Raw genomic sequence first — 23525 nt, 5'->3', positions numbered from 1 at the left:
GAAGTGCAGATGGCAATGGTAATTAAAAGAGCATAAGTCGTCGAAAGTGAAGATCATGCAGGAGTGGACGGCGTAGATGATAGTTTCAGCACGGCGGTACCGAGCTTCAACTCCAGCCACAAAGAGTGAGTGAGGAGCCAATGGCGAAGAAAACAGCTAGCGAGGGCCATGTTGGTATTAAAACACTTGATGAAGAATTGGGAGAGCTGGTTGCTCCATTGCTCGCCTCGCCAGTGGTAGTAGTTGAACCAGAACCAGACTCAGCCGGTAGTCCAGGGGAGCCGCCAAAAGGCACCTTGTTGGAGGTAGGATCTATATGTAGCATTAGAACAGATATAATTCCCTGACTTAGGTTAGTGTGGAGTAAGAACATACCTGGTGTAGGGGTGGAAGATGGTGGATTCTTAGCCCCTCCATATTTCCTTGCTGCTAGTCCGACTCGGCTCTTATCAAAGTCGAAAACAGAATAAACGTTCTTCAAAAAGACATCGCCAACAAGCCACTGCTTAGGCCCTAGTACCTGATGCCCCACGATAAGAGAGTTGCATGTTCCTTTCGTGGGTGTTTCATTCCCAACGTAGTCGTCAGGTTGAATGGTATACTCGACTCCGCCAATTGATAATTTGATATCAACCTTGGTAGAGCACGGGAGTGTGTAGAATCCCGAACCCTTATCCGCCTGGGGTATCATGGAGTGAATGAAGTCGGCATCAGCAGGAGGAAGTATAAGGAAGGATGTTCCAGTATCAATGATACCAGTTCTTCCCTTCAAGTTCAGGGACTTCCCACCCATAATCAAGTCATCCATTGCAATTTCCCATTGATAGCCGTTGGGGACGACATTTGAATATGTCAGCTCGCCGGAAAACTTGCTCTTGTCGATATCACCAAATGTAATCTGGCCATCTGTAGCACCCTCGGAGGCTCTTTGGAGATTAATACCAATGACATTGCTCTTGAGAAGTTTCTGCTGCATCAATAACTGTACGACCGTTGGGGTTTTCGCACTAGGATCCTGAGGCCCTATTCCTAGGATTCCGTCCATGGGGTAGTTCAAGAAATCATCAGAGGCTGTGGATGCAGATCCAAAAGGACTGACCAACTCGAAACCTGCAAAGGACATGGTATCATTGACAATGACACCAGAAACTTTACCAGTACCGTAAGTAACTCCCCATTTCTCGTCTGTAACCTTGATAGTCTTCGAGTCCTCTTTTCCAAACGTATTATGTCTTCCACAGGCTTTGCTAGTGCAATCTGATCCAAACACCCAAGTACCCGATGCGCCGGTATCAATTAACATCCACATCTTCTGGCCTTCCGATCCGACTTTGATCTCGGAAAAATACGAGAAATCGTAGCCATCGTTATTGATACCAAGTGTATTTGGCGCGGTTGGCGAGGATGCGATTTGAGCTGGGTAGTTATTATCTCGACGATACTAGAAAGATTCACCAGATATATTAGCAATTGACTCGACCGCTTAGATATTTTGAGCAGGGGTTACAAACATTGCTGGGGCCTCTCCTAATGTTTAGGGTTGTAAACCCAGTATGGGCATGTTTATACAGCCCGGGAAAGGTGAAGAAGCGTCTGCCAACGGAGCCGTGGGTCGATACAAGATCCTGAGCAAAACCAGGCAACTTGATGGGATAGAACGCCAAAGTTCCCGTGAACTGTAAGGTGACTGCTGACAAAAAACATAGCCATAGAAACTGCATGATCCTTCGGGAGGGGTGCTCGGGATAATTAAAATCAAGAGATCGCAGTTTTGGTTATCTCGTCATTGGCAAGAAATCTAACTATCGTAACGAATCCCAGGAGATTCCTGTTTCCTTCTTTTCCCTCCCCTCTTTGGTAAATCTCCGGAGGCCCAAGGTCTTGGGAGTCTCTAATAAACTTGCAATCTACAAAGCAGCGGCTCTGCGGATAGGGGCAAAAAAAAAGGGTGGGATTCGAGGTCCAAGAATTAGGCGTCAGGGGGATAAAGCTCTCGAAACAGCGGATGAGGGAGCCGATAATAGGGAGGCAAAAGAAGATCCTTTAAAACAATGCAACGACTGAAAACGAAAATCAAAGAACAGTGAAAGAGGAAAAACAAGGAGTGAATTGAGCCAGGATGAATGACGAAAGCCCGCCCACATCGAGCCGGTAGATGATGCATGTGCAGGAGTTGAAGTACTTTGCCCGTTTACATTTCGCGAGGAATAGGAGGCGAGAGGGCGCAGAATAGACAAACTTGGCTTGCGGGCCAGATCGACACAAGAAACGACCGCGGCAAGGCCTGGGGCGTTTTCGTTGGCTAGAAAGGAGTAGTGCGAGCGCATGCAGCAAGCAGGCGGAGTGAAAGCGTATGCAGGACACGCTCCCTCGCCCATAGGCCATGGCCAGGAAAACCCCTGGCCCCTGCAGGGCGCCAAAGCAAACATGGCACTTCCGCTTCCACAAGTTCTCTGTCTGGGGACAGTGTGAGACCTGGATGTTTGATCGCGGAGGACCAGACGGGACGCACGGTCTTCTCATTGGCGAATTGGCGAATGCTGGGGAATCTTTTCCAATATAACAAAAAAGAAAGCAGGCGAAGTTCGTTTTTCATGATACGCGCTGAGTCAGCATGATCCGGGGGCAACCAGGTTGATCTTGGTTAGGTATACACACACACACACGCGGCGTGTATGTATATACAGCGAGGATTGTCGGCAGGAGAGTGGTGACTCTTTTGACAGACTAGGTCGGGAGAACAGGCGACTTGCAAATCCCAAGTTTCCCGGCCAGGAGATATTCATTCCAAGGAAGAAAAAAAAAAAAAAAAGTACATATATACATACATGCAGGCGGTAAAACAGATAAGCAGTTTTGGGGGCTGAATGCAAGCAAACCAATGAATACAAGAAAGAGGACGATGAGATGGTCGTTCTCATCGTACAAGGGATGGATAAGATGCAGGCAGTTTGTTTGACAAGGAGCGACGCATTCAACCTTGTCGTGCGACCAATTAATTTATTTATCTTGAACGAGTATACTTTCCGTATAACAGATTGCAAGGCATTCTTGTATCCCTGCGGGTCCAGCGTGCTCGGCATTTGGTTGCTTTTCAGCGAACGTTGGTTGCTTCCTGGAATGGGAGTCTAGATGGCGCCAAGTGGAATCGAGGAGACAAGTCAGAATGACCGGGGGTGTTTGCTTGGTTCTTTGCCTTCGTAGGCTGTAGCCGCGCGATTTGAAACACCGGGATGTCCGTCCAAGAGAAGGATATCTTGCAGCTGAGAGATAGATCCGATTCCAGATGCTTATCGAACCACCCGAAACTGAACTGTGGTCTGCGCATACGAGACATTCAGCCCGTGATGCGAATCGGAGAGTGGGTTCCCACCTAGCAAGCCATAGCCATATGAGGAAGAGCCCGTCTTCTTTGCTTCGGTTCACATATGTCCCTCCACGCGTCATCAAATACTGTCTTCTTCTTACCCACATGGCTGTCGAGAAGCTTCAGGTCTCGAACAACCTCCATACTACCTGTGCCCAATGAGATAGTCTTGCCCATGATGATACACTCTGACACACCTTGGACGGTGTCACGTCTGCCCGCACCACCCGCATCAAAGAGATGATCCGCCGTCTTCTCAAAACTCGCCAGCTGAAGAACTGAGTCGCGAATCTTAGCCAGCCCAAAACGGGTAATTCCAAGCACCTCGCCTTTATATGTCATAACATCTGCAAGGAGTTGCATATGCCGAGGATCAATCGCCATGCCCGACATGACAGAGCTGATTTCGTCGATAATCGTCGTTCGCGCCGCCTCGATACCAAGAACGTCCCGCATCTCCATGACGTGGTTGGTGCGGGTACGGTGGCCCTCAATGCCGTCAGTCGTCATGCATGCCCGGAGGCCATATCCTTCAACCAAAAGAATGTTAGTGGCAACTTTTTCTCCGACACGAATCACTGCTCGGGTGCAGTCCGGATAGCCGAACACTTGGATGTTCGGCAGGATTCGCCTCAAATAGTTGATTCGAATGTATGGGTCTGAGCCGGTGATCTTTTGCTCAGAGACCGAAACGCCCGCCATTGAGGCACCTTCATCCACGTAGATGTGGATATGCGAGTTGAAGGACCGGAAAGTCAGGTCAGCGGCTTTGAACGCTTTGTGCTTCTTAATGGCAAGTAAGATCTGCCGTAGTGTCAACTCAAGCTGCAACTTTTTGATCGTTGAGAAGTCAACCTTGATGTTGATGAAAGAGGATGTCTGAGAGCGGTTTTCTTCGATGTAGTAGACAATATCCTTGAGGAACAGTTTCTCAACTCGGCCTTTGACGATCTCCGCAATACGCATGTCCGTCTTGTTCACAAGCTCGCAGGTGATAATCGGCGTACTGATCTCTTTCGATGCGTTGATAATTTCCTTGATACGCGGAACACCTTGAGTAATACTCATACCAGCAACACCAGCGAAATGGAAAGTTTTCAGTGTCATTTGTGTTCCAGGTTCTCCAATGGACTGTGCACCGATGGCTCCTATACTGTGGCCAGGCTCGACATGTGCACGCATATACTTATCCAAACACGAAGTGATGAAAGCCTTGAGCGTTCTAGCGGAAATTTTGCTAGTATGCGTAAACGCCATCTGCTCTTTGCCTTCTTCGTTATCGCTAGGTCTAAGTTGTGTAGCTTTTGCTGCAACATACTCTTCAATCGAACTTAAGAAGTCACGGTTGCTTTCCCACTGGTCGGTAGCGAAGTCGTTTTTAGCTTTATAGGAGAGTGTGTTTCCGAGTAGATCGTACCGAACCAATTTCTTGCGCTCTGGAGCGATGAGTTCTTCACATAGGGCCAATATTTCATCCGCAGATAGGCCCTTCTCATCTTTGTCGTATGTAGTACTCTCTGCATGTGTAAAGGTACGGTCGAAGTGAACGGGCTTGGCTGAAGCCTCCATGTTGACAGGATCCAACTGATCATCTCCATACTGAAACTGGATGATAAACGAAGAAGAATCTCGGACAGTATTGTCATACCGAGTAGATAGATCCTCGAGAGATTTCATAAGTCTTCGAGACATATAACCTGTTTCTGCAGTCTTCACGGCGGTATCAATCAAACCCTCACGGCCAGACATAGCGTGGAAAAGAAATTCGGTAGGAGTAAGTCCAGAAAAGAAACTGTTCCGCACAAAACCCTTTGCAAGAGCATGCTGGGAATGGCGAGCAAAATGTGGTAGGGTACGGTCTTGGAACCCTTTGGAGACACGAGCGTTTTCAATGGATTGTTGTCCGACGACAGCTACCATCTGAGACACGTTGATATTGGATCCCTTGGAGCCGCATGTTGCCATAATAAGGGGTGCGTTGTGCTTGCTTAGTTCTGAAATACAGTATTCACCAGCTTGCTGACGGACTTTGTTCAGGATACCGGTGATTTCGTTCTCTGCCGTTTGGCGGCTGTCCGATTTACCCATTTGAGGTTTCTCTTTACTAGCAGCTGTGATTAGATCATCACATTGCTGAAAAGCAGTGTTAATCAAGGTATCTTTTAGCCTGACTAGGCTTTCTCCTGGATATACGTCCGTGATACCAATTGAGAAGCCCTTATTTGTCAACCACCTGGCAGAGAGTTTCGACAACCTGTTCATGGCTTCTGCAGCGGCTGCGTACCCAAAATCTCTTTGGATGACGAAGAAGATATTATCCTTCTTTCCAGCTCCGATTGTTGATTTATCTGCAACACCACATAACATTTCTGAATTGCGGATACAGAGCCATCCGTCATTCTCGCATAGATCTCTCGGCTGGCCCTTGACGAGCTTGAGTTGACGACATGCCGCATCAAGGTTGACTTTGACGGGACAGTCTTTGTTTGGTCTCATGAGAACGCTGAACACTTGCTTGCCGGTCCAGAGCATTTGCGGCTTAATAGTTGCTGGTGGTGGGAGCTCGAATCGGGTGCTAGAGTCGAGCATGGATAGACATATCTGAGTAAATGTTTTTCTATCAAAAAAATTATCCTTACTGCTGAGCAGATAGGCAGCAGTAATGAAATCCTGAATAGCAGCAATAATTGGCTCTCCGTTCTTGGGTGTGGCCAAGTTGCTTTTGACTCCCATAAGTTCCATAGCTTCAGCCCTTGCTTCTTCAGTTTGGGGAACATGCAAGTTCATCTCATCACCATCGAAATCGGCGTTGTACGGGTTGCAAACACATTCATTTAACCGGAATGTCCTATGAGGTCGCACTTTGACGAAATGCGAAAGGATACTCAGTTTGTGAAGGGATGGCTGACGATTGAACAGAACAATATCCCCATCTTCCAAATGCCGCTCAACTATATCACCTTCCCGAAGCTGGTTTGCTATCATGTTCAGATTGCCATACTTTAGAAAGAGCCTGAATGAGTTGCCTTCTTTTATCAGATAGTTCGCCCCAGGCCAGGTTTTTGTGCCATTCCGTATACATTGGCGTAGCTTTTCTTTGTTGTATCTTGTTACTCGCTCTGGGTAGGTCATATTCATGGCAACCAGCTGTGGAACGGCAACTTCGTCAATGCGCAAATTAGGATCCGGTGAGATGACAGTTCGTCCGGAAAAATCAACACGTTTTCCCGACAAATTTCCTCTGAATCGCCCCTGCTTGCCCTTTAACCTTTGGCATAACCCTCGAATGGTCTTTTTTGAATCCGTGTTCTGTAAGCCTGGGATATCACTGTTAACGTACACTGCAATCTGAAGTTGCATGTAGTCCCAGCATTCAATGATGGTTTGGACAGGAGCTCCCTTATCCAGAGCCATTTTCAAATTTAGATTACTCTGGACGATGTCTCCCAGTTTTGCAGTCAGGTCGTCTTCCGTACTAGCTCCCTCTTGGCCGACGGATGGCCGAATAGGAACGGGGGGCGCGGGGATAAACTGCCAAAGGAAATATTCAGGCCGAGCTCCATCCACATTCAAACTAAGCAGTTCGCAATCTTCATTGGAAATCCGACGAAACAGCTTCAGCACCCGAAGAGGATTTAGGTCATCGAAAACACGTCTGTAATGCTTCTCGATATCCGGGTTGGACTTTTTCGCTTCCTCAAAGGATCGGTCAAAGGCAAGTTTGCTGGGTGGAGGTATTTTCTTAGCGGAGAGAGAAGCATTGAAAGCCCTGAACTTGTCGTGCACGATCTTCAAAGCTCCGGTACTCGCTTTCTTGACTGTTCCGTTGATTGCATTGCAGTAGAAGCATACCGGCGTCTTCCGGCACCTGACATTAATGCGCTTATTTATCTGCATGCGCCTTAAATTGTCCAACCCAGGTCGCCGTAGTTCTTTTAAATATGACCTTCTCTCGTCTTCTGGAAGCAGAATCTTGGAGCAATCCTATCCACACAATTGCAAACAGAATTAGCATATCCTTTAAGAAAAGGGAAAATACACGTCAATATGTTCCAGCATACTTTGCAAATATCCTGTAATATCTCGATAGTGCGCTTAAAATATCCGACGTGGAAAGCAGGGAGGACGAGTCGAACGTATCCGAAGTGCCCGTTACATTCCTGTAGATCACCACCGCAGGTTTCGCATGTGTCTGACTTGTTAGATATACCAAGGCGAGGGTCCATGGGACCATTTCGAGCAACCGCGCGATTATTATCGAGATCAAAAAGCTTTCTGTCTGAGATTTCAACGTGCGCTTGGCTGATGATGTCCTGATTTGAACTGTGCGAGCCATTCATTAGTTCATTTTCACGTAGAGAGTAAGTAGTATATATGCACTTACAGGACACCGAAATTGATTTCTTTAATAACCTTGGGTACCCGATCTATGACCTGGATCTTGCCCGGATCAACAGGCAGAGCATCTGTGGCCATCATCCTGAAGGCAACGTGCTAGGCCTAGCCTTTGCTTTCACAAACAAGCCAATGGCTTCAGGTCTCCGCTTGCTATCGTCCTCTGCATTCCATGAGTAAGTAAAGGGAGTACATCCGCTGTAATAACCAAGGTAAACAGCCACTGCTGCCGGCCGTTGCTGGTGTGATGTCCCTTCCGCCCCTCCTCGACTCATCGCGAGCTTCAAAACTTTTTTGATTATCACAGGCACGTGACTTTATCTGGCAGGTGGTCACGTGCCGTTATCTTATATCTCCAGTTGGCGACAGACGAAACGACAACCTCAATCTATCAAAAGCCGAAGAGGAAGAGGACGAGAAAGAGGGCGAGATGAACCAAAAAAAAAAAAAAAAAGAAAAGAAAGGAGGTACATCGTATAACTCGGTAGTCAGGCATCGAGCTAATAATGGCTGCATGCCACAGCCAACTAGTTGTCTGCAATACGCTTGCACTGGGGAAGCGAAACTATATCTGGTGTGATGTCCTGTATCTCATCAGACCACCTTCAGGCGACAGTTCAGCAGGAGGAGATGGAGATGGCTGCGTCAACACGGCATAACCTCGAGGGGTACCAGCTGTTTAATGCCCGTGCTGGTACCTTTGAAAGGTCCATAAGGTGTTAGGACACTCTATGTCTCCATTTAGCCAATCGGATTTGATCGTCATCTCTTCTTTGCCTGCAGAGTGATATGTTGATTGGCGAGAGGTTACCCCATTCCATATTACTCCGAGCTAGCAATCCATGCAAGCGTATAGCAAGGATGGTGGTGAAATGATGGTGTGTTGCTTGGATACTTCTCCTCATCCGCCTATTTCCTGTTCTTCCCTGCAGAGAGGGATGGACAGGCAAAGAGAGACAGAAAGCAGAGGGTATCCCAGAGACCTACGGACGGAGTAACGTCACGTCGTACTCAGGGGCCGGGGAAAAGGAAGAAGACAAAGCTCATGCCCCGCAAAGCACACGAGTTATTTGAGAAAGATGTTTTGTTTTTGTCTGTGCTCACGAGATACCAGTGTAAAATGTACACAGAGCCAGGCCAAAGAAAGTCGTTAATAGTAAAAAAAGTAGCTATGGTAAATGGGAACGGGTAAGAAATAGCGAATGAAAATGAGAAGATGGCCGCCTGGCAGCACTTAAGACAATTGGAACACGAAAAAAGGGAGTCATGCTCATCCCAAAAACAAAAACCGTGTAAACAGGAAAAAAATAAGTCGGTTATTGGGATATACTACTCTGACTCGTCCCCTTGATGTCTTCTAGCATGCCTCTCCATAGGTCTCTGACGGCTCCGCCAACAGTCTCTTGAGTGGAAGCACTAGCTCTGGCCCCATCTCGGGACCTGCTAACGGCCTCCGTGAGGTTGAAAGGGTTGAAGTCCAATGCATGGTTGTCTACAACTTCACTCATTGGGCTGGGTCCGTTGGAGCCCATGTCGCTGCTGACGGTGTATATCTGAGGCTTCATCACACTAGCGCTGGCTGGGGCCATCTCATAGTGAGTGAAGGAGTCTGGAGGGGTGGGGATGCGAGGCATCGACTGGATGGCGGAACCAGACTCCATGAAGGTCGGCATGTAGGCGAGGTCGACGGGGGAAGAGTCCTGGGGCGACCTGTTGGCCCGAGATGTGTTGAAGGGCCTGGACGAAGAAGACTGCTGCTGGCCAAAGGCGTGACGATCAATGCGCCTCATTGCAATGCTGAATGCACGAGACTGGAGAACATCGTGGTTTGAGAGGCGGTCAACAAGCTGGAAGGGATGTTAGCAGGACAACGGTCTATATTCTGCGGGACAAAGGAGCATGAGCAGGAGAAACGAGCTGAGCTGACCTCTGATTTACTTCCAGAGGCACCGAGATTCCTCTTCTGGCACTCTGCTCTGAGGTCTGCGAGGGTTCTGGAGTGGTAGAGAGTGCTGGCGTCTGGTCCGGTAGCGACCTGGGCCGAGTAGGCGCCGGTGATGTGGAGAGAGCGGCAAGGCTGCTGGGACAGCGACCTGAGGGCCTTGAGAGAAGTCGAACGGGGAGCAGCCATGGCAAGACCGGTGTTTTGATATCTAGTTTATGCGAAGTACAGTGAAGACTTGGTGACCAGGGCAACAATTGAACAGAGAGGCAGATGTCGAGGGGACGGAGTTTGGCCAACACGATCAGAGAGGAGGAACAGGGCGGATGTCAACTTATAGCTGCTGCTGGCTGGCTGGCTGGCTGGCTGGCTAGATGGCTGGCCGCTCTCCCAAGGTTCAAGGTGTACACAGCTTCGCGAGGTAAGGACACTCCGGCTGCTTCGTCGTAGGGGAAAAAGCAATATAGTTACTTATAGTTAAACAATATATACTAGAGCTGACAGGCTAAAAGGGGAGCGCAGTGGGAACAGCAGAAGCGGTGGCGAGTTTGTTCCTGGATGGATGAGGATGGCTAAGGCGTGGTGGAAGAGACCCTCCTTTATAGCTACGTGAGGACTCCGTACAGGCGCAGAGCCGACGCAGTTAGGGGCAGACAGCCGACGCAGGTCAGCGGCCAAGGGGGCAGATAGTGATGTTGTTGAGCGCTGTTGGTTGTTGGGGGAAGCTATGCTTCGGGCTAAGTATTAGTTATTTCTTATTATAAGGTACGCCTTCTCCACACGCCGGCAGGTCGGAGGGCTGGCCCAGCCACAGGCAGCTAGGGGCCGGCGGGTGGTGAGGGATGGGGACGGCGCAGTGAGGCGAGCGGAGGTCAGAAGGGCCAAAGGGACCGGGAGACCCTGGCAACCAGCGACTCCTCGAGTGGCCGGCGATGGATGGAGGACTGACTACCTGAGGTAACGAGCTATGTATCTACGAAGTCTCCGAGAGCGACGGAAGCGCCCGAGGTGCCGGCCAAAGGCGCATGACAGGTGTGTGGGGGGGTGGTTTGTTCCTCCTCCGACCTCGGCAGCAATTAATCCATTATTTTTCACCTGTCCTTATATATACTGGGTCTCGCAGTTGGTGGTAGCTCGTCCTGCCGGCTGCTTGTTGTGTACAGAGGAGATGGAGTACGGAAACCCGTGAAATATCATTTGATAGAAAGAAGGCGTATCCACCTCAACTACGCAAGAGGATAGGGAGAATACGAAGGGCATGGTAAGAGTGTATATATAGCAATGGAAGAAAGAAGGAAACGTGATACGTCATCCTCACAGTTTCAATGGGCGCTTGCTGCGTGAAACGGATCTTGCATACGGATGAGAAGCCGACTCCGGCACCAGATGGTCAATGTCAGCAGTGTTGATGTACTGAGGACCTGCTTGGTCGAGCGAAGTGATGCCGATGTTTCTCATGGCTCCCTCCAGCTCATCTCTCATGACTATGGATAGTTATGATTAGCCGGGGAAGCGGAAGATTTACCTACTGGTCAAAAGGTGGATGGAAGAAGAAGAAAAGGGGAACAGATAATACATACTGTCAATCAAGTGCTCAGCACCCTCCTGGCCGTAGTTTGATGCAAAGAGAAAGCTTCGTCCCATCCCGACGGCAGTTGCTCCTAGACAGATGGCCTTGAGGATATCTGTGCCTCGTCTGATTCCGGAGTCAATGTAAATCTCCATTCGGTCAAATACCTCGGGACATCTGCGGTGCAACTCGAGCAAGACAATGATCGAGGCCGGACTGGTGTCCAGGTTTCTACCACCGTGGTTGCTCAGCAAGATACCATCGATACCTGCTTCCATGGCCAACACGGCGTCGTCTGCAGACTGCACACCCTTCAGCAACAACGGGAGATGCGTGTGCTGTCGCGCCCACTTCACGTCCTCCCACGTCAGTCCCGGGTCAATAAAGCCGGCCATCACTCGCCCCAAACCACCGCCCTTCTTGTCGTTATTGCCCTTCGCCGGAACCATAGGCAAGATGAGGTTTTCATCTGCCTTGACCCGCTCATCGGCTTCTCGTTTACCGGGCCAGGCTGCGTCCACTGTGATGCAGATGGCCTTGACCTGTGGGTTGGCAGAACAATCATGCAGCTGAGCAGCAGATTTGGCCCGATCGCGGTTGACGTACAGCTGGAAGATAAACTGCGTATCGGGGGCTGCGTCGCTGATTTCCTTCAGGGAAAAAGATGCGTTATTCGAGATCCCCTGCATAATACCCCTTGACTGACATGCTCGTGCAATCCCCAATTCGCCGTCAGGGTGAATCAGCTTCACCATTGCGCTGGGTGCGACAAAGAGCGGCATGCTCACGCTACACCCCAGAATGCTGGATTTTGTGTTGACCTCTCGCACATTGCGCATCACTCGCGGACGAAACCAAATTCGGTCAAAGGATGACTTGTTTGCATCGCGAGTGATCAGATCGTTGGCCGCACTTGAGTAAAACGCCCATGTCTTTGCAGGGGCCGTCTTGGAGGCGACGAGCTGAAAGTCGTGTGCACTGATGAGGGTATGTAACCGCGGCTTTTCATTCTCTCCAGTAGGCCGATTAGCTGCCTGTGCAAGCCCCTTCGACCATTCAGCGTCAATAGTCGACTGGTCAAGAACCCCCTTTAGTTTATTAGTCGAAAGTCCCTTGCGGATGACACTAGGGGAGTGGACTGCCGAATAGGCCTGTGTGGCATCACGTCCAGCATATCTGAGAATAACTAATGAGCAATCAGTAACCGTTGTCTGCACATCCGGTGTAAAGTTACCATAAAGCAGAATTTTTATATCTGCATATAGTATGAAAATAAAATAAGTCACTAACTTGATGGACCACCAGGATGCTCCTGGAGGAAGTCGGTAATATCCCAGACCTGATTGTCTACAACAATCCAACAATCAGAGACTGTGTTGTGTTTGGCAATTGCTTGCGATGACAGCAGCTTGGGTGTAGACATTTTTTCTATCGAGCCGAGAGGTTGCCGAAATATCCGTTTAACCACCGTTAAAAATATAGCGCTCTCTCGTCTCTTTATGCAAAAGATGAAAAGACAGTATTTCTCTCTCGAGCAAACAGCCAATTGACCCACCACAAAATCAATTGACTCAGTCGTGACGATGACGAAAACAGACAGGCTGCTCTGGACAATGAGTCTCGGGATATGTAAAACAGCCAATGCAGGTTCAAAGTCGCTGTTCGACGAGGTTGAATCAGTTTATATAAAAACGCCGCAGGAATTATATCGTTAACTGATTTCGGCGCTTCCCCAGGACAGAAGACGGATCGTCAGCCAACCTTGCCTTACCGTGATATTCAAAGGTGTTTATATATTTGAACACAACATGGAGTTGGGACCGCTGTGTGCCGGGGGCAGCCCGTGGAGCTTGGAAATCATCGCGCCCCAGCCAGTCAGGAAAGGGATATATAGCTGCTGAAACAAAATAAGCTCGGTCGACAGGGTTGGCTGGCCATCTTCTCGCATCGCCAGTTAACTAGCCGGTGAGCTAGTAGTATTATTATTACACTTATAGTCCATTAGCCCAATGTTAATACTGGTGCTCCGTACTGTGGAGAGCATGCTTGTTGCTTCGTTTGCCCTGCTTTCTTTCAAGTTGCGGCGCTCCTTTTCTTGGTGGTGACCAGGAAATTACTGTGGAAAAGATATAAAGAGATGTCGAATCTCCAGTTTAGCATTTCGCTGTCTATATCTGGGGCGAAAATCGCCTATGCTTTGGTATGATATTGAAAAGTCGACTGGCCCGTCGAATATGAAACTGCTTTCAGGCCGAAAAATGATTGGTTCGCTGTGGCGACGCCCTTTTGACTTGAAGTGCTTCCCTGAGAACATGCATGTCAGGAAGACCCGATGAGCAGAGCAACTCGTTCCGTGATAGCATGGCTACCCGTATGAGCCCTGTAGCATCCACACAGCGACTAGCGTAACCATAGTCAACACTTATATCTCTAGAGAATTTCATGTAAGGTTGAATTGATGTCGTCGATATAAAGTACATCCAGTTAAGGAAGACGAGATTTAACTAACTACAGTTGGCACGTGATATGTGAAGTTTTAGGTGATCGGACTTCGCAGCCTTCAAGGAGTCACGGCTTTGGATAGAGACCGTCACCAGGCAGGCCAGTCTCCTTGCTGAAGCAGGACGCTCTCTATGTTTAAACGCAGCCTGGCGAAGGCTCTTCCTCAATCTATACCAACAGTCTCGAGATTTTGCTTTTCTGGCGGCAGTACGTTCAAATCCCTTGCCCTGTCGGACTGCCTGACAGTGACCATCCCATTAATGATATCATGCATGAGCAGCCCGATCTATCTCCTGTATCATCTGGGGGGGACGGCATAAGTTTAATAAACGACCATTCATACCTATAATAGACGTCCAATCAAACCGCCTTCGCCACTTGTCAGCGGTCACAGAAATGGGCGATTCAGCGAAAAAACGAAAATACATTGATGTACGCATACATGCATATACCCCTCTAAAGAGTGCTATTTCACATATTTTATACCCATTGATAACACTGTTTCAAAATTGGTCGAAATGCTAAATCGTTATTAACTGTCTGGAGAATTAGATCGGTATCAACCTTGGGGACCCTGTATTCAGGGGCAAGTACCACGGTAAAGATGTTCACGAGGATGATCTACAAGATACAATCGATCGAGCCGTTGAGGTTGGCTGCCGTAAGTTCATGATCACTGGCTCGGACTTGCATGAGTCTCGGCATGCCGTGGACCTAGCCCGGGAACACTGTATGCACCTACCCGTCTTTGTTACGTATACATCTACCTAAGCTTCTAGTTACTGAGCTGACAAACACTATGCAGCAGGACTATGCTATGCTACTGTTGGCGTACATCCGTGTTCCGCAAAACTCTTTGACTCCTACGCTGGAGGACCAGAGAAGTATCTGGCCGAGATCAAGGCCCTGGCATTGTCAGCCAAGGAGTCAGGCCATGCTGTTGCCTTTGGAGAGATTGGTCTAGACTACGATCGACTGTTCCTCTCCCCCAAGGATCAGCAGCTAAAGTATTTTGAGGCTCAGCTTGAAGTAGCTGTGGAGGTGCAGCTGCCTCTTTTCTTGCACTCGCGAGCAGCCAGCGAAGATTTTGAACGGCTGCTCTCTGCCCGGCTGCCACGGCTCCCCAAGGGAGGATTAGTGCATAGCTTCACTGGAACCATCGAGGAAATGCAACGACTTGTAGCTCTCGGGTTGGACCTCGGGGTTAACGGGTGTAGCTTGAAGACCGAGGAGAACCTGGAAGTGGTCAGAGCCATGCCCTTGGATAGGATACAGATCGAAACCGATGGGCCTTGGGTATTACACCCCCTCCTTTCTTTCTGCCTTCCGAGTGTTTGTTATTTACTAAATCAACTTTGCTCTGTCTAGTGTGAAATTCGGCCATCTCACGCGAGCTACAAGCATGTCAAGTCTACGCTGCCTAAATCTTGCAAGAAAGAGAAATGGCAGAAAGGTTGCATGGTGAAGGGAAGAAACGAGCCGGTTGCGATTGTTCGTGTGGCCGAAGTGATTGCTGCGGTGAAAGGGATAACGGTGGACGAAGTTTGTGAAGCGTAAGTTGCCAGCAACCCTGCCTGCCTTGCATCAAACTAAATCGTCGAATCTCGCTAACAAACGCTAACTTTGCTTCTAGTGCATGGAACAACTCGGTTCGCATGTTTGGACTTGGTGAAGTGGCCTGACTGCAGAATTAGAAAGCGATAGAATGTATAGACCATCTCTCCTTCGTCTTTTTTTATGTTGTGTAAGTCCATAGGACTAGTTTTATGTATATGTATGTCTGACCCGAGGGGGGCGTCGGCTATAAGACCCATGCTGCAGGATCTCACTCAACCATGCAGATCGGCGTTCTCCAGGACCAGCGATCTGCACCCGATCCATGAAGAACAGCGCTGTTGTTGTACACGTAAAAGACAGTTGTCGACACCTCCGTCCTCTTTGCTCTCATCCCGGCCAAACAAAGTGCCCTTCCCTCGCCTCCCGTCGCCTTTTTTGCCTGTCTTTTTGCCTGCCATGCTTGACTTCTGCTTCCTTTTTTTGCTGCTGCATAAGCAAAAGGCTTGGCAGGAGACACGTGGTCGGGCAGCCTATCGGAGCGGAACATCCACTTCCGCCAGATGACGTAATCGACTTTAATGCCTGCAAAGGCCAAAAAGAAAGAAGGTAAAAAAAAAGAAGCAGAGCAGAAGCAGGCATCTTCATCATCGATTCCTGCACTGGGTGACAGGAAAGTAAAGGGAGTCGGTAGTCATCGACAAGCGAACTGCAGCGGCAGTGGCGGATAAACCGCTACACCCGCCGTCCGCCTGGATCGTAGCATCTCGAACCCTGGGTTCCCTTTCTCCTGCGCTTCCCGCCTGTTTTAAAACGCCTTTTCGCCTTGCCCAAAAAATCCCGTTCACCATGGATCTTTCACCCAGTGCTTCTGACTGTCCCATCGGCGGATAAGCAGTGGGAAGTCTAAGAACAGACGGCCTTCGGGGCTGCTCCTTTGCTTCTCCCGATTGCTGTTCTTCTGGTCCGGCTTCATCCTAGCTCCTAAAAAATATCAACTATATCCATCTTGCCTGCTTCTGGACCGACCACCCTTGAAGACATCTCTGTACATTTCATCCCCCCCCCCCCAAAAAAAAAAAAAAAAAAAAAAAAAAAAAACGTGTTCTCTTCTGTGGAGCCGACTTCATTTTGTGAAGCCCATATACCCTCCCAGTACCAGGCGGTTCACTTGATTTTGTGTTTTAAGGGGGGTGCGTCCTTTGGTCTTAGTTTGCTGCCCTGCTGCCTCTTTTGCACGCATCTTACCTTCGGATAGCTAGCTTCATTCCAGATATCCCACGTAGGCTCTTTATTTTGGCACCGGTTTGGCCGCTGTAGTGGCGACCAGTCTCGTGAATGCCAAAGCATAAAGGAGAAGTCCTCCAACAGAAATATCACTCTTGGAGCTTCTGTCGTCGAGCCTGCTAAACAAGCCCTCCCCTTTTCGGCTTGGAGTCTCGTGACCGAGGAGGTCCCGTCCTCTCTCCCTCCCCTGGAAGAAACAAAAACACCCACAGCTCCTCTCTTCGCCCTCTCCCAACTTCTCCCCTCTATCAGCCAGCACGCCCTCTTCTACGTCTTAAAAGGATACAACGATCTTTCATCTTGCTTCAGCTTGTGTCCCTCTGTTTACCGTGCCTACTGTCTCAAGCTGGAAAGCAAAGAGTCGAACAACGCGCAGTATTGCTCGATATGGGTGATAAACCTGCGCTTAAGGCGAACGGTGTTGAAGATCCAGCGTTGACAGTGACATCCAAAGATAATGGCAAGGCAAAATCAGGTATTTCTCTCTCTCCTTGCCTCTTGTCACTTTTTTTTTTTGGGTGATGGAGATCCCGGTGGATGGTCCCATGTAGCCCATGAAAAATTGTTATCTGCACTTCAAGGACCAGAGAGCATATGTTGCTTGGCTGCGAAGTCCTGCCTCTGATTGTCTCTAACCGTTCTCTCTGTCGTTTCCAGAGCAAGAAGTTTATGGCTGCGGATTTGAAAGCGGACCCAGCCGTCCACCAACCCCTCATGGCATTGGTATGCCAAACAACTTCGCGGAAGTTGTCAAGGGCATTTACAGAAGTAGCTTTCCCATGCCCGTTCATCTCAGCAGTCTCGCACAGCTTAACTTGAAGACAATCGTGTAAGTAGTTCCACTTTGCCTGCTCCCGCGGAAAATAGGCGATTCTCTAAGCGTGGGGCATGCTGACCACTTGGATCTAGTACCCTTGTTGAAGAAGAGTGGTCCCCTGAATATTCGGCGTTTGTACGGGATAAGGGCATCACCTCTCGCATCATCCCTATCCTAGCAAACAAGCAGCCCAATGTTTTCACCCCCTACAGCACCATTGTGGAAGTCTTGACCATCCTCCTCGATACCAGAAACCATCCTGTTATGGTTCATTGTAATAAAGGAAAGGTGAGTTTCTTCTGACGTCTTTGTTTGATATTTCCTTTGGTACATGGCTTCGGTGACTTAACATGGGGTATCATGGAATATAGCATCGCACTGGATGCATAATGGCCTGTTTCCGCAAAGCCCAGGGATGGACCTCTGTGGCTGCCATTGCAGAATACATCTATCACTCAGCTCCCAAGACTCGAACTCTGGACCGTAATTATATCCAAGAATTTGATGAGGGTACGGTAGCAGATCTCGTCAAAAAGACCGGTGCTCAAAAGTGGCTTCCAACCTTCCCACCCATCAAATATACCTTTGATAGCGAGGATGAAGAAAATCCTCATATGAACGGCAACAGTGCGAAGAAGTCAGAACTTGCAACGAGTGCACCTCCAGTTTCATTCCATGGAGCAAACGGACTTCGACATACCAACAGCCTTTGAGACCGGGTTTTCCATCCTTTACTTTTCTTTCCTTGTCTTTGTAAGTCATGGCATCTGTCCTCGTATCTGACCCCTCCCAGTATCGCGTTTTGTTTCATACGAATGGAGTTCAAGTCGGAGCACCGGAGTCGGCATGTCTTGTACAGGTTTCCAAAAATAGAGGTATCGGTGGGCAGAAACCCAGGATCAAGCGGAAAAGGAGCATTTTCTTCGTGTTTCTTCTTATGGATCGGCGTTTGGACCTTTTCCTTATCCTCTTTCTTTATGAAGGTCTTCGTTAATTTCTTGCTTTCCTCCAACTCACCAGCTGGCTGACCTTACTCCTCTCACACCTGGCAAGCAAATATGATGTTAAGGTGTTCAATAGGCAGTCTTTTGGAGCAAAGCTCAAGATAATCTCCTGGCAGATACCCTTTCACCAACAGTGGAGAGATAAGTGGCCCGGTAAAAGTTGAATAATGCTGATATTAAAAAGGACTAAAAAGGAGGATTAGGAGGCAGTGTGTGTTTTTTTTTTTTTTTTTTTATTGATGTCTCTTCTTCTAACGTTTTTTATTTCCCTTTTTGTCCATTCCCCTTCACTGGACGACTAAGCGGGATCCTCCCCGCCGTTCATGGATCTTTATTTTACCCCTACTCCTTTTCTTGCTTCACACCTTCACAGCTTTGGTGGTTTGTACCCATATGTTGGCGGTCATGTTTCCCTTCTACTGATTATCTTCTTTACCTTTGTATGGTGGGGATAGGGCTCATACAGGGCATTACTGGGATATGGGATCAGAGGGGTAATGGGTGGGATCGGTGGGATGTTACTCAGTGCATTTATAAGGGGTTTCTGTTTCTATTGATGCTTTTACCAAATCTGCTTGCATGCACAGTTACAAGCCTAGCAGATATTTATGATAATGTTCTAGGTCACATCCTCCTTCATTTAACTGTAAAAACAGGCTACAGTAGTGACTAGAATTCTTGCATGAAGGAGGTAGATGACTTATAGCAATAGCATCTCAATATCGCTGCTATCTAATCTAGGAAGGGTATCTAACTCCTCACCGGTGTCAATGTCATCATTACAAGGGCTTCCCTGACTCGCTGATAAAGGCAAAATAATGGGAGATGAGGATTGAAGAATCTCCATTGTTGGGTCGTTTCCTGCCCTTGGGACCATTGGTACCCCCGTATTGCAGTCGGGCTCTTCTCCTGGCCGCTCAAGTATAGGATGTATATCTACTTCTGCCAGTAAGCACGGAGATGAGGACAAAACACCGTCTTGATCAAGCATCAGTCTGGCTATCTCCGGTGTAGTTATGAACCGGGAACCGTCATTATCGATAACAGATTCTGTCAGAGTCGGTGGATTGTTCCATTCGTCTTGTTCTTCAGAGTATGCTTCATCAGATAACAGAATATCATCTTCCTCTTCGTCTTCAAATATATGCCAATCGGAGTCAGGGCAGCCACTGATAGCAACAAGAGCATCCATTGGGTCGGCCTTTCGTAGGTTGTTTGTCGGACAACCCAATATTTCCTGCTGTTTTGATGCAGCGGTTGCAAAGAGATGACTTATTTTTGCTTTCTTGTTAGCGGGACAGAGGGAATTCTTTGTTTGAACCCATAGTATATATCGTAACATGTCCCTTATGTCTGATGATACCGGAACCGTACGAAATCCTGCTGTGCAGCTCTTTAATCTATAAATATCACATATCTTGGAAGTCGTTGATTCACATCCCCTGGAATCCATGCTCCTTATAATCGAGACCATTCCCTTGATTACCAGAGGCATGAAAGAAAGTCGTTGAAACATAGCCTAGAGAAAACGGAGTATGAATAATCCTTTCTTTGCTATTATTGGAAAAAACTAACCACTTACTATGTTGTATCCCGGACTGAAAATAACTGGAGACAACTCTGTCAGGCTAACTTGGTGCCCGTTTGACGGCATACTCTGTATGGACCCAGTATCGGGCGAGGCTATATTTAGGAGATTGACGAGCCCAGCGTTTAATAGGGAGATAATTGACCGTATAGGGCTGATATTGTGACTGCCAGAAACCGGGCTTTTATGTGTGGACGATCCGTAATTTGAATTGCCAGAGAAGCGCGTAGAGGACGATTCTTGACTGGAAAAGGGAGTGGAGTCATCCAATGATTCCCACCCGTCCGAGTCGGACAGCAACACGTTGAGAGGTCCATTGCAGTTGTCACCACCTTCTGGTAACAATATCGGAGAACTGGAGCCGTTCGAGAAGACAAGCTGAATGCTGATATCACGAACAAAGATTGTAGGTATCTCTGCGGGTGGTTGTATATGCGGGTTCCCGTCAAGCAATGCGCTAAGTGACGTTGGAATTTTATTTAGTTCACAGCTAGTAGCTTGATCCCTGGTTGGCCTAGCCTGTAGAGTTATATTGAGAGTGTTTGTTTCATTTAAGTGAAGTTTCCCATCCTGCGTAGCATCGAGGCCATAGACAGACCATACCTAAGCAGGTTAGGATGGGTTCAACATATACAGGTTGTAAAAAGCATACCGATGGCAGAGTTAATAGTTCTGAAATAGTCCGTAGTGTGCCTGGTATAGATACTTTGGTTGCCAGGGAGGTTTGTATTTTAACTGATATGTTAATTTGTATCGTGGAGTTGGAACCCCAGGAAGCCCAAACGTCTTGTCTTCGGAGTTTCTCTATAGATAGCTCTTCTAAACATGGTGAGTCATTGAGTTGTGCAATTTGAACGGAGCTGGATATATATAGCTGGATTTCATGATCTTTTTGCATATGGATGGTTGACCCTAGGTCAATGCTTTTGTAGAGCATGGTGCCATTCAAGTTGAGTATTATCTTGAAATCAATAGAGAACGATAGTTAGTAAATAGCCTGGTAAATGTTTTACTATGTGGAGGGATCAGAATGCTGATGGTATTTGATTGCATGTCGAAAGTTGGAAGCGAAGGAAGGATACATCTACATCCCAAAGTGGAAATATCGAACGTCTTCCTTTCGCGAGGCGCAAAAAGGCCTTCCATCACCATATATAATCAGCGGTTAGCGTCAGGCATAATACCATCAAAGTATTAGGATTTTCCAGCCAGCTATATATTTTTGTTTCTAGACCGTACTTTAACCCCTTTAGCGAGTTGCTGCGATACTTTGATATTCAAGATTTCTACCAGAGCAACTCATTATTATTAGGCAATGTTTGGGAGAAGTTCTTACCCAGGACGTATATAATTATAGGCAAAAAGTTAATCAAATTAAGAGTTAAAGAGATAAGAATATTAGAAATATTCGAGTTATTATCATTAAGCTGGCCAACTCTGCCTATCAGCAGGAAGACTTAACCCGGTTAACTAACTAGGAACACGCTTGTTGAGCAAAAAGAAAAGTACTACTCTCGAGAACCCCAAGTCGAACACCGCGCATTCAAATCCTGACATCTCGACATTTTGTGACTTCTTTTATGTCTTCAAAGAGGCCCTGTGTCTCAATGACAAGGCCGATGTTTCTATCACGGTCTCCACCAACATAAAGGCCGATGAACTTGGCTTCGTTGTTCATCACAAAGCTTCCCGAGTCCTCTGGGTCACCAAATGTGTCACACTTCCATGGAAGAATTACCGTTGCGGTTCCCTGGACATATTCTCGCTGGCCCTGAGCATTTATGACCCACCCCTGTAGGTCAGATAGCCTGATGCCATTTACGGTGCCGCCCGTGAAACCGGTCTTTCGCCCAACCTTAAACACACGATCACCCTCGTCCACTGAACTTGTTCCAGTCATGATAGGCTGCGGTGGAGTATAAACGCGATATTTGCTGCTAACCGTTCCATCTGGTGGGATCTAATGGTGAAGTTAGTTGGCGGGACTCGTTAAGAAACAAGTTTCGTGGTTGATTGGAGGATGTGGGAGTGACGTACCTCGTTGACTGTGATACGGTGTTTATCGACGTCAACTAAAGCCCAATCAAGAAGTTGTCTCTTCTTGTTAACCTTGAAACCAGAAGCAGCGGATACAGAGCCAAGATAACGTTTCTGTTGGTCAAAAGAAGTGGCAATCCGTAAAGTCTCTCCGATTTCACTTAGAGTAGCTTGTTGACGCTCGTATACAATCCTTTGAGACCTCGAAACCGATGGGTCACCAGAGAGGATGCGTTGACGTAGGCTGTCGGGGACATCACGTCGAACTTCATCGACTTCTTTTCGATAGTATCGGAGGGAGGACTCGTGGTCTTGAAGGGCTGGGTGATCTAACTGCAGGTTGTTACTATCTCCAGGCTTGATTCCTTCATTGATCCATCGTTCATAGGAAGGGTGGGACTCAGAGCCCGCAATAACACAATGAAAGTTAGTCATTCCAAATCTTTTCCATTGTCCAGAGATAGGATTCTGCAGGTCAATAAATCCGCCGAACGTCGATGCAGATGAGGTAGATCCTCGGGGGTCAAGGCTTCCTCCAGGTTTTGCTCTGACATCCCAGTCGCGACGACTTAAGACGGGATCGTCAAAAGATGACGCGTGCCAGATGTTACTGCGGCATATTTCAACGGCGACGTTATAGTGGCCACGACTGTCCAATAGCTTCACGATTGCGTCTCTTACCGCGGTCCAATCGTTGACAGACTCTTCAGTGACGGTAAGGGCGACAGTGATTGGTCCTTCAGGCTGATTCACACCTCTTCGACGGACAACACACAGAAGAGTCCAATCGGAGTTGGCAAGAATCTCGAGTACGACAGGCCGCAAAACACGCCAGGAGTCAACAAAGGGATCAGAGACAGACACCGGGTAGCTGATTAGTTGGGGATTAGCTCTGGTATCAATGATCTCGACGTTCAGTTGCATGAACCACTGGGACCGAAAGAGCTGTAACATTTCCTTGCATGCTCTGAACCAGGAGTCACTCGTCACTACATGCTTTCGAGCAGTGACTAGTGCAGTATCGTATTTTTCAGTGCTGCTAGTTGAAGATCGACGGAGAGGCCCTACTCCAATGATGTCGACATTATAGTTCTTAAGGATTGTTCGGACTGGAGCGTCGAGTTTGTCTTCCCACGCGACAAGGAGAGGATCATTCTGTGTTAGGTGGTGGTTGAAGGCAGGCAACCTCACCAAGTGAGGACCACCGGTGCGAAAATCCTCGTTGTAGACCTCTGAATCACCTATGGCAGAAGATGCTTCGCTTTCGGAAGAGCCTTCGGTTCTCCTCACTCGATTTAGTTGATAGGCAGCGTTGCTTCCAGAGGACGAGGAGGGTGATGGTGTGGGAAGCGCGCCTGCGTAGGTGACTTCTGCACTGACACGACGCTTGGAAAACCCATATGGGTTGCTTGGATGTGCCATTCTGAGCTGAGCAAAGGGAAGAAAAAAAAATAAAAAAATA

The 23525-nt window shown here is 48.1% G+C and overlaps 8 protein-coding genes across 9 annotated transcripts; 2 read left to right on the top strand and 6 right to left on the bottom strand.

Annotated features, from left to right (window-relative positions):
- Positions 1-106: 106 nt before the first annotated feature.
- TERG_07633 (uncharacterized protein) lies at positions 107-1309 on the bottom strand (the record flags this gene model as incomplete). The annotated part of the gene is made up of 2 exons (XM_003231970.2): positions 107-312; positions 376-1309. 2 exons carry the CDS (start codon positions 1307-1309, stop codon positions 107-109), a joined length of 1140 nt encoding a protein of 379 aa, XP_003232018.2.
- A 1504-nt stretch (positions 1310-2813) lies between these two features.
- TERG_07632 (uncharacterized protein) lies at positions 2814-8088 on the bottom strand. The gene has a single exon (XM_047748804.1). The coding sequence runs from the start codon at positions 7262-7264 to the stop codon at positions 3374-3376; it is 3891 nt and encodes a 1296-aa protein (XP_047604793.1). The 5' UTR covers positions 7265-8088; the 3' UTR covers positions 2814-3373.
- A 700-nt stretch (positions 8089-8788) lies between these two features.
- TERG_07631 (uncharacterized protein) lies at positions 8789-10362 on the bottom strand. Its single transcript, XM_003231968.2, has 2 exons — positions 9690-10362; positions 8789-9609 (listed from the first exon to the last, which is right to left on the bottom strand). The coding sequence occupies exons 1-2, from the start codon at positions 9891-9893 to the stop codon at positions 9079-9081; spliced, it is 735 nt and encodes a 244-aa protein (XP_003232016.1). The 5' UTR covers positions 9894-10362; the 3' UTR covers positions 8789-9078.
- Positions 10363-10729: 367 nt separating this feature from the next.
- On the bottom strand, positions 10730-13061 carry TERG_07630 (uncharacterized protein). 2 transcript variants are annotated; one of them, XM_003231967.2, is made up of 3 exons: positions 12565-13061; positions 11285-12460; positions 10730-11188 (listed from the first exon to the last, which is right to left on the bottom strand). In XM_003231967.2, exons 1-3 carry the CDS (start codon positions 12695-12697, stop codon positions 11019-11021), a joined length of 1479 nt encoding a protein of 492 aa, XP_003232015.1. In that variant the 5' UTR covers positions 12698-13061; the 3' UTR covers positions 10730-11018. The 2 variants fall into 2 exon arrangements, with proteins under 2 accessions (XP_003232015.1, XP_047607293.1); XM_047750422.1 differs by having other exon boundaries at positions 10730-12460.
- A 91-nt stretch (positions 13062-13152) lies between these two features.
- TERG_07629 (uncharacterized protein) lies at positions 13153-15798 on the top strand. Its single transcript, XM_047748803.1, has 3 exons — positions 13153-14506; positions 14582-15072; positions 15145-15798. Exons 1-3 carry the CDS (start codon positions 14446-14448, stop codon positions 15331-15333), a joined length of 741 nt encoding a protein of 246 aa, XP_047604792.1. The 5' UTR covers positions 13153-14445; the 3' UTR covers positions 15334-15798.
- Positions 15799-16469: 671 nt separating this feature from the next.
- Positions 16470-18147, top strand: TERG_07628 (uncharacterized protein; the record flags this gene model as incomplete). The annotated part of the gene is made up of 3 exons (XM_047748802.1): positions 16470-17446; positions 17527-17722; positions 17806-18147. The coding sequence occupies exons 1-3, from the start codon at positions 17343-17345 to the stop codon at positions 18145-18147; spliced, it is 642 nt and encodes a 213-aa protein (XP_047604791.1). The 5' UTR covers positions 16470-17342.
- Positions 18148-19138: 991 nt separating this feature from the next.
- Positions 19139-20963, bottom strand: TERG_07627 (uncharacterized protein; the record flags this gene model as incomplete). Its single annotated transcript, XM_003231963.1, has 3 exons — positions 19139-19957; positions 20021-20629; positions 20679-20963. The coding sequence occupies 3 exons, from the start codon at positions 20961-20963 to the stop codon at positions 19139-19141; spliced, it is 1713 nt and encodes a 570-aa protein (XP_003232011.1).
- Positions 20964-21569: 606 nt separating this feature from the next.
- Positions 21570-23485, bottom strand: TERG_07626 (uncharacterized protein; the record flags this gene model as incomplete). The annotated part of the gene is made up of 2 exons (XM_003231962.1): positions 21570-21986; positions 22064-23485. 2 exons carry the CDS (start codon positions 23483-23485, stop codon positions 21570-21572), a joined length of 1839 nt encoding a protein of 612 aa, XP_003232010.1.
- Positions 23486-23525: the final 40 nt, after the last annotated feature.

This window comes from Trichophyton rubrum (genome assembly GCF_000151425.1).
Source record: "Trichophyton rubrum CBS 118892 genomic scaffold supercont2.10, whole genome shotgun sequence".
NCBI classification, from domain to species: domain Eukaryota; kingdom Fungi; phylum Ascomycota; class Eurotiomycetes; order Onygenales; family Arthrodermataceae; genus Trichophyton; species Trichophyton rubrum.
Note: the sequence above shows the minus strand (reverse complement) of the source record. Positions and strands in the feature narration are given on the sequence as shown.

Coding starts and splice junctions, on each gene's coding strand:
- TERG_07632 (XM_047748804.1), bottom strand. CDS start 7,264: ATGCAGATAAATAAGCGCATTAATGTCAGGTGCCGGAAGACGCCGGTA.
- TERG_07629 (XM_047748803.1), top strand. CDS start 14,446: ATGATCACTGGCTCGGACTTGCATGAGTCTCGGCATGCCGTGGACCTA. Junction 14,507..14,581: donor GGACCTAGCCCGGGAACACT/GTATGCACCTAC, acceptor AACACTATGCAG/CAGGACTATGCTATGCTACT. Junction 15,073..15,144: donor TCGAAACCGATGGGCCTTGG/GTATTACACCCC, acceptor TGCTCTGTCTAG/TGTGAAATTCGGCCATCTCA.
- TERG_07630 (XM_003231967.2), bottom strand. CDS start 12,697: ATGTCTACACCCAAGCTGCTGTCATCGCAAGCAATTGCCAAACACAAC. Junction 12,461..12,564: donor GCATCCTGGTGGTCCATCAA/GTTAGTGACTTA, acceptor ATTGCTCATTAG/TTATTCTCAGATATGCTGGA. Junction 11,189..11,284: donor TGCTGAGCACTTGATTGACA/GTATGTATTATC, acceptor AACTATCCATAG/TCATGAGAGATGAGCTGGAG.
- TERG_07631 (XM_003231968.2), bottom strand. CDS start 9,893: ATGGCTGCTCCCCGTTCGACTTCTCTCAAGGCCCTCAGGTCGCTGTCC. Junction 9,610..9,689: donor CCTCTGGAAGTAAATCAGAG/GTCAGCTCAGCT, acceptor CATCCCTTCCAG/CTTGTTGACCGCCTCTCAAA.